The sequence below is a fragment of the Populus euphratica genome, unplaced genomic scaffold (genome assembly GCF_000495115.2).
Source record: "Populus euphratica unplaced genomic scaffold, PopEup_1.0 scaffold105.1, whole genome shotgun sequence".
Taxonomy (NCBI): domain Eukaryota; kingdom Viridiplantae; phylum Streptophyta; class Magnoliopsida; order Malpighiales; family Salicaceae; genus Populus; species Populus euphratica.
Genome location: NW_011499990.1, coordinates 214,606 through 222,958, shown reverse-complemented (window position 1 = coordinate 222,958; position 8,353 = coordinate 214,606). Strand labels below are relative to the sequence as shown.

The window sequence follows — 8,353 nt, the reverse complement described above, 5'->3', positions numbered from 1 at the left end:
CCATGAACTGCCTTGAAGGCATAAAAGACGAGCCAAATGAACAAGGAATCACAAGATCAATGGCAAGAAGGCGAAAGGGAAGTAAAGCACAACAAGATTACCTATTTGCAGGTGCCAATGGACCGAATAGAGATCCAGAAGAATATAGTTTCCCAGATAACTGGATCAACACTAACTTTCGTCTGCGAATGATACATGGAGGCAAATCATTTTTCCTTGTTACTGATGATGGTTTGACTTATGAACATCTTTATGCTGAAAATTTATGGCTGTGGCTAAGGCATGATCACTCAACACCAATGAAAGGTGCCCTTGGAAACTACAATGGAAGTCTCTTTTTGGTAGACATCTACGGGAGTCTGCTTATGAGAGAAAGGAGCGATGAGGGGCTAACATGGGTAAATTGCACTGCCATGAGGAATCTCGGGCGTGTTATTGGAGGCCCTCCATGGGATGGAATTCCAGGTAAAGCTCCGAAAGTTACACCAGAAGATGCAATCTTCTTTGTGAGCAAAAATGGAAGGCTGCTGCAGTTCACAGTAAGTAGAATAAACCAAAGTATTTCTATTGGTCTACGACTCCCATACACATCCAAAAGATTAAAAGCATCAGAGAATTTCTTTTCCTTCTTATGGTTCACTTAATTTTTCACTTTGTCATTGTCACCATCACCATCCATACATACAAGTAGTATTTCATGTCACCAGGCAACCAAGAAACATTATCAATCAATTGAAACAAAAATTCTGGAATATTACTTTAAACATCGACTTTAGGCTAGAAAGCCAAAGCAGAGAGTATTTCTGTGATTTTCCCAGAACTATAAAGCAGCTCATTGCTGATCCGTTAATCAAATTTCTATGTAGGTTGCCCTGAGGAAATTCAAATGGAAAGATTGTCGAAACCCTCCAGATACCAAAGTTGCAAGTATTGTTGACCAGGAGCTGTTCCGGGATAACATAGTGTTTGTCACTGGAAGGAATGGGAGGCTATACCAGTATAACAAAGTGACTGAATTGTGGCATGAGCATTATCAGTCACAACATTTGGTTCTATCAAGATCGCCAGGAACTGCTATGAGACCATCCTCACCATCACTCACAGGCTCACTATTTATGCTTTCAGAAGATGGTGGACTAGTTGAATACCATTGGAATACTGGTGATGGCTGGAATTGGATTGAACATGGAACACCTAATAAAGGTGTAACCTTGATCACTTCCCCTAGCCCATGTTTTGAAGGTAATCAACTTTTTCTTATAGGTTCAGATGGAAAAGTATACGTTAGGTATATGGACAAAATGACATGGAGATGGAAAAACTGTGGCTTCCCTCATGTGGGACAATTAATGAATGAAGATCAAACACAAGAGAGGGGAAATGATAATAATGAAGAAGTTTGCATCGATGAAGATTTTGCAGCCAGCTTGGAGAACGTTGCACGGAAGTACAGTGATTTTAATAGAAACTGTGACCCAAAGGTTGGTACAAGTATCTTTTCCATTGTTAAAACTCGTCTTCTAACTGGCTGCTGGCCAGCATTAGTGATGGGAAATCAATGATGAGTGTTTTGAACATTCACAGGTGGCACCAACAAGGCCGATCCCATTTTCTGATGATTCAGTTATCTTCGAGCTTGGGGATGGAAGAGTAAGGAACACTTGTTCATTTGCCGTTTCTGATTTTCAACAATTCCCAGCATTCTTGACAGCAAATTCATTAGAAATGTTTTTCAGGAGACATAAATTTGAGCAATATTTTCTATCTACAATTCATGCCCTTAAATTCTACTTGTTGCAAGCTTCTAATCTGAAATACTCTTCCAAGGTAACATAAACATGTTAAGTAAGAATGTTGCTCACATTAATAATTATGACAGTTGGCAGAGATGCGAAGAGTGGAGGGCACTCATTGGGTATGGTCACGCACCATTGCCACTCCAACAACCTCGTGCATGGCTAATTATTGGACCGCTGTGGCTTCATGAAGAAAACATACAACGTAGAGAAGAACATGTCAGAAATATACAGGCACAGAGCTGCTACAAATACACGAATTTTGTACATTTAACAAAGAAGAATAGCGAAAGTTACCATACCTTTTTTCGCTTGCTGTGGGAGAGCAAGCTGGAATTAGATTTGAATCATCAGGAGCAGAATTTCTAACACGATTGATTGTACAGCGAAGGAATTCAATGGTGAAGGAAGCAAGGCTGTGAAAAAGCTGAATAGATATTATGATTATCATCATTGACATTGTATCTAATGGATCTGGTGATTTCGTGATGATGATGATCCTCTGACAAGCAAACGAGCAAGCTACATTAGAGGCTTTCTTCCTTCCTCTTGGTAGACGTACGTACCTCCACCACCATTCATCATGAAGTGGATGACACCACACACAGTAGTTGATTATTCATTTTTAGCCCAGTTTTGAAAGGGAAATATTTTGCTAGCTGAGCACATGACGACGACATTGTCAGGACCCCTTCATAAGTGCATTGATTTTCTGGATGTTACGTGGTTTTAGCAACGCGAATGCCTTCTCTTAGAGCAAACTTGTACCTAAATGTTCGGAAGTTTGCTAGTGATAATCACTACAGCCAATTTATTTGCTGAAATCCTCTTGGTCGACGTACGTACCTCCACCACCATTCATCATGAAGTGGATGATACCACACACAGTAGTTGATTATTCATTTTTAGCTCAGTTTTGAAAGGGAAATATTTTGCTAGCTGAGCATATGACGACGACATTGTCAGGACCTTCATAAGTGCATTGATTTTCTGAATGTTACGTGGTTTTAGCAACGTGAATGCCTTCTCTTAGAGCAAACTTGTATCTAAATGTTGTTCGGAAGTTGCTAGTGATAATCACTACAGCCAATTCATTTGCTGCATAAAAGTTTTGCTTTTTGAAAAGATGTTTCTTTGTAAATTAAATTATTTTTTAATGTTTAAATAATATTATGAAAAATAAAATAGAATTTTTAAAAAATATTTAATTATATTATAAAAAATAAACTGAAAAATAATTTATTAATATATTTTTTTCAAATTTATTAAAAAATAAGAATGAAATCTTATAAATGAAAACTTAAAAGAAGAAGAAAAAATCTAATTTCTTCAACTATTTAAAATATAATAAATAACAATTAAAAAGATAAAAATTAAATTTAAAAGATAAAAAATTTTAAAAAATTGAAAATTTTAAAATAAAATTGCAATCTCAGATACAAAGAAATATTAATTACAGATCAAAAATATGGTAAATAAAAAATTTTAATTGAAAAATAATTAAGAAAAGCAAATATCAATAAAAAATAAAAATCAAAGTTGATATACAAATTAAATTCTAAGGAAATTAAAAAAAATCAAAAAAATATATAAAAAAAAAAGATTAAATTTAATATAATAAATATTTCTGAGGTTTCCATAATTTTAGTAAAATACTTTTCATTTAAAATAAAATAAAATAAAAGGCTACTTTCCTAAAAACTCTGACTATAAAGTATTTTCCAATGATAATTTTATTAATAGTAAACAAAAACAAAAAAGTTTTGAAAATGATTACTACACGGCCTACATGTACAAAAAATGAAAAATGCTCATGATTTAGCTCGTAAAAATGTTCGCATTCCTCTCCTGGAGAGCGGGAACATTTTGCTTCTGTGACTCCCAAAAAGAAGAGGGATGCTGGCCTTCCTTGCCAAGATCTAAACACCATTTGCTATCTGGAACCCAATCAGTGTTCAAATTCGGGCAAGATGCCTTGCTAAAAATCTATGAATTTAAAAGCCGAATAAAGATGCTAAAATTGCCTCACATGGGAAAAGTTTTACACTGAACTTTTTGCTCGTCCCGAAATCTCTCGGTACTGGAAAAAAAAAATACACGTCTCAAGTGACCAAATAAACCAGATTACTAAACTTAAAGATTAGTACAAAATCAGCGCCAAATACACAGATTACAAAACTTTAAGGTTAGCGTTAATCAGAGCCCAAGCACCATTCAACAAAACAGAAAAAACCTGTGACCAATTCGTAAACCCATTGAAGACAAGAACCAACCATGATCTTCAATCATAATTACGTATCAAACACCTCAATGAAAACTCGTACACATTCATAATGGAAATCACAATCCATTAATATCTCCTCCTAGGACTCCTTGAGCGATTCGTTCGTTCAGGTCTGCAAAAATTTAAAGGGCAACAAGTTATATTCCCAGCTGACACAACTAGAGAAATATCAAATAAGCCAGACCAGATCTAACTCAATATTTGAAGCGACCCATTTACAGTCACAGAGGACAGCATCATGATCTAGCCTCGGGAAGATACTATCATATATTTTTAGTTGGTCTGGGAGTCATGTATTAGTAATGGCCAGTTCCTTTCCAAATAGACATGCCACAAAATTATGCATAGGCAGGTACTTGTGAAGCTGTGCTCAAATCATGTCCAGTACTCACTGTAACCCCAATTCTCAATTAAAATGATCAAAAGAGTCCTAAGAAATAACAACAGGAAGATACAAGCTGCTGAAGCTTATAGCCTCTTAAAAATGCCTGGACTATTTCATAAGACAATCCACATCAAAGCCAACTCTTCCATTTTCAATTTGCCCAATCTGAGCTTGACACAATGTCATTAGAAGCAGTGTGAATTTCACCATGTTATCTAAGATCACTCAATAAAAGCTCGCTCCAACTGAAGAGCACTATGTTTTGCTTTCTTTCACTAAATATAATGGCACCTTGAATTTGACCAGGTTTGGGTACAGTCTGGTCATACAACTCCTAGAAATCTATCATTACCAGCCATTGTTTTTTCCTTTACAGACTACAGGCAGGTTGAGACATAATTTAAAACTTCAACATGCAATTTTCAGAGTTCAAAGATCCCAGATATTGTAATTTTTTTGAAATTCAGAGAAACATTGATCATTTCAGGAGAGACACATTTAATTTCACTGACACCTTCTCTCTCTAATAATATATCATCTCCAATAATTTTCAGCTTACAAAAGTAAGGCACAGAGACAGACCTCGTGTTCTTTCTTCTGGAGGCCCAATTGCTGGGGCCATTGCTGAAGGCCCAATCAACATAGATAATCTGTTCGAGCAATGTTCCCCCATTCATTGAAGATATTGCATTCTCTGCTTGCTCAAAATTCTCATATTCTATCAGCGCATAGCCCTTGCAAAAAAAAAAAAAATTGTCAATTTAATGAAAGAATATTTGTTTCAGAATTTTTCTACAAAGACAACAGGCCAATGTTATTGTTAATTTTCATGACCAAAACAACAGCATGAAATCATCTCATTAATCAAGAAAAGAAAATTTGTGAGGAAGGAAGACAGAAAAATAATATAGCACTGAATTTGACCACATTGAATCCAATTGAACCAATAACATGCTATTTACCAAACATAAGTACATGTCACTCCATATATGTTGAATGTTATGATCCTTTATTCTGGGTGGAATGCGTGTATTTTACAAGTATTGAAATTGACTACCACAATGAAGCGGAATTTCCTTAGCACAGAAACTAGTTCTGGCTAAACGTTGACCTTCACATTATTTCATTAAACATCAGCAGCATTTAAAAACTTGGAATTAATAAGTTAACAATTTCCTTCACAACAAAATTACACAACCAATATGTGGACACATGCTCAGCTATCATATCCAACACAACAGCAGAGCAACCAATGCAACCCAGAATCCTAAACAGCAGCACTCAACTTCTCTACTCTATGAGCAATTATATTTAATAAAGTCCACTCACATGATGATCCATGAAAGAAAATAGCAACAGGTAGTAAAAAATCATCAAAACCACCACTGTCTCAGTTCCTCACCAAAAAGCCCAGCACCATACACGCTTTTTGTGCAAAGAGCAACTGGTCCAGTGAGATTGCTCTGTGCTAATCTTGAATCGATCAGATTTGTTCTGGTTTGGGTTCCAATTGAAATGTGAAATGGTTTAGAACAAATGCTCCAAACCAAAAATCAGCAAGGCATAGGACCTTGTAGTAAAATTGATCTTTGTTTTGAACTCAATTTAACAGTGGTTTTCACTAATATGAACACCCAACATAACAAAAGAACAAACCAACTGGAAATAAGATTCAAAAGAAGAGGAAAAAATTTTCTTACCTTAACAAAACCAGTGCGGCGATCAAGATTCAAATGCAAATTTTTTATTTCCCCAAATTCACCGAAAGCTTCTTGCAGATGATCATCTTGTGCTTCCTCATGCACTCCACTCACCAAAATTATCCATCCTTCAACAGCTGTAAATAGATGGAACAATTATCATCCATCTCAGGTTCCAGAATCTCAGGTTCCAGAACAAAAGGAAAGCTACTTTTTTAAACAAATGACATGAGATATCAGCTAGCAACAACAAAATATTATCTGATCACACAATCAGAAATTTCAAAGCATCAGAATTATTCACAAACTGCTCTATGAAATGATTAGGAATAAAAGGGTACAATTCTTTAAATAGTAGTGGAGACGGATCTGGTAAATTAATACTCCAACAATAAAATTAAAAAAAATAATAAGATTAGTTTAGGAGAATCCCCAAGAAGGAACAACATTCTTAGCACACTGTGGACTGTTTTCAACCTATTTTAGAGCTAGGTTATTAGTAGATGCAAGTGGATAACTCCAAGGCATCCTTCCATCAGGCGATCCATAGGGTTAATTACTCTCAATGTCATATTTTTGTTATTTCAAACAAAATTGAGAGTGGGGTTTCACAATTTGTCCTATATGTTTACTTGCATCACATATACAAACAAAAACAGAATAATCAACCTGGCATTTAAATAATAACCAGGAAACAAACAGGATCAACCACATCAATTTACAATTAACCACCTCAAAATTCACTAGAACCATTCAAAACCCTACTTTCTCAAAAAAAAATGCGAATAATTCTGAAACCCTAGAATTTAAACAAGCAAAAAGTATCTAGGGTTTAAACTTCACTGACATCGCTGGGGGCCAGGCCCACCATCAGAACCGAGGGAATCAAATCCACGACCGGAGAGGCGGCTCTGTCTCTCAGCATCAACCTCTTCTCTAAAGCCACGGCCTTTAGTCTTTTTAGGAGCGGAGAGTGAAGAAGACGCGCTGCCTCCAGTAATAGCTGACTTTAACTTGGGGAGTGGAGCACGAGGTGAGGAGGAGGCGTCAGCGTCAACGGCACCGTCTTCGTCCATCAAATCATCTTCCTCTGGCTCAAAATCCACCGCTTCGGCCTCCGTGTTTGCCATTATTATCGAGTGGTTTATCTCTCAGGAAATCGCGAAGGGTGGTTCGCTCTATTTTCTCTACAATTTTGTGAAATGTTTCTTTCTGTGCTCTGTGTTAGGGTATTTATACTAAGGGTTTGGGTGTTCCTTTCTTATCAATCAAGTGCGCCGTTTTATCGATTGAGAATTATAATTTAATACCTATAGTTTAACATAGTTTATTTATTAGTCCTTATGCTGTCATCTTTCTTTTTCTGTAGATAATGGATTCAAATACCTGGAAAAATTAAAATTACCAGGCTAAACAAATCGGGTAACAAAAATAAATAAAATCAAGTGATGGGCTGAGTTGAAATTTAAAAAAAATGACTTGAACAATTTTTCGCAGAAAAATCGTTAAGTTGGAATTTTTCTTAGGGGACGCTTTTTTAATTAAACTTTGTTGGCGAGATAACCTTGGAAAAAATAATCTACACAGGGTCCACTTTCCTTTTTTTAAATAAAATATGGGTAATACTCCAATTTTAAATGCTTCCCAAGTTACAATTATAAATGGATTTAAAAATATAGGGACAAGATAATAATATTTAAAATTAAAAGATCTATTTTTTATTTTTGTTATATTTTAAGTATTGAATTGTAATTAATTCTTTAAGGCTTCTCAAGGGTACCGATTTGTTCTCCTATGATTCCAAAATTATCACTCTCCCCGACCATCACCCTTGCATTCTCGCTCTCTCCACAATTTTGTACAACATGGTTTCTTTTCAATTGACATTAAAAGAGTGTCAATTTAATGGGGTTTTGATTCCTTGAAAATTATTTTTAAAATTTTTTAGTGTTTATTTAATATTAAAAAGTTAATCAATAAAAAATATTTTTTAGTTAAAAAAATTGGTTTGATTTACAGAAAAAGTATTTTCTTTTTATTTTTTTTATTTTGAATCAAAAACATTTTTTAAAGGTTACGAAAAAATCAAAAGTGTTTAGTTTTTGGGCCTCCACAAACAGAAAGGGGAAGTATCCAATTTGAATCCACCTATCCCATGGGCTGGTCCATTTTCATCCTTTCAAGATTT

General features: G+C 35.2%; 2 protein-coding genes across 2 annotated transcripts in view; one reads left to right on the top strand and one right to left on the bottom strand.

Moving 5' to 3' along the window:
* Positions 1 to 2,285, top strand: part of LOC105140320 (uncharacterized) — a 16,827-nt gene extending 14,542 nt beyond the window's left edge. The window contains exons 3-6 of the mRNA XM_011047111.1: positions 1 to 539; positions 867 to 1,481; positions 1,585 to 1,650; positions 1,880 to 2,285. Of these exons, the coding sequence (XP_011045413.1) occupies positions 3 to 539; positions 867 to 1,481; positions 1,585 to 1,650; positions 1,880 to 1,987 (1,326 nt within the window). The 5' untranslated portion in view covers positions 1 to 2 and the 3' untranslated portion in view covers positions 1,988 to 2,285. The remainder of the gene's footprint in view (positions 540 to 866; positions 1,482 to 1,584; positions 1,651 to 1,879) is intronic.
* Positions 2,286 to 3,810: 1,525 nt separating this feature from the next.
* On the bottom strand, positions 3,811 to 7,408 carry LOC105140313 (RNA-binding protein 8A-like). The gene is made up of 4 exons (XM_011047103.1): positions 7,013 to 7,408; positions 6,166 to 6,302; positions 5,048 to 5,199; positions 3,811 to 4,192 (listed from the first exon to the last, which is right to left on the bottom strand). Exons 1-4 carry the CDS (start codon positions 7,293 to 7,295, stop codon positions 4,147 to 4,149), a joined length of 618 nt encoding a protein of 205 aa, XP_011045405.1. The 5' UTR covers positions 7,296 to 7,408; the 3' UTR covers positions 3,811 to 4,146.
* Positions 7,409 to 8,353: the final 945 nt, after the last annotated feature.

Bases quoted from the DNA above. Each gene is read 5' to 3' on its own strand.
- LOC105140313 (XM_011047103.1), bottom strand. From the start codon at position 7,295: ATGGCAAACACGGAGGCCGAAGCGGTGGATTTTGAGCCAGAGGAAGAT. The intron at 6,303-7,012 runs GTCAGTGAAGTT...ATCTATTTACAG, and splicing joins TGGGCCTGGCCCCCAGCGAT to CTGTTGAAGGATGGATAATT. The intron at 4,193-5,047 runs GTCTGTCTCTGT...AAATTTTTGCAG, and splicing joins TCCAGAAGAAAGAACACGAG to ACCTGAACGAACGAATCGCT.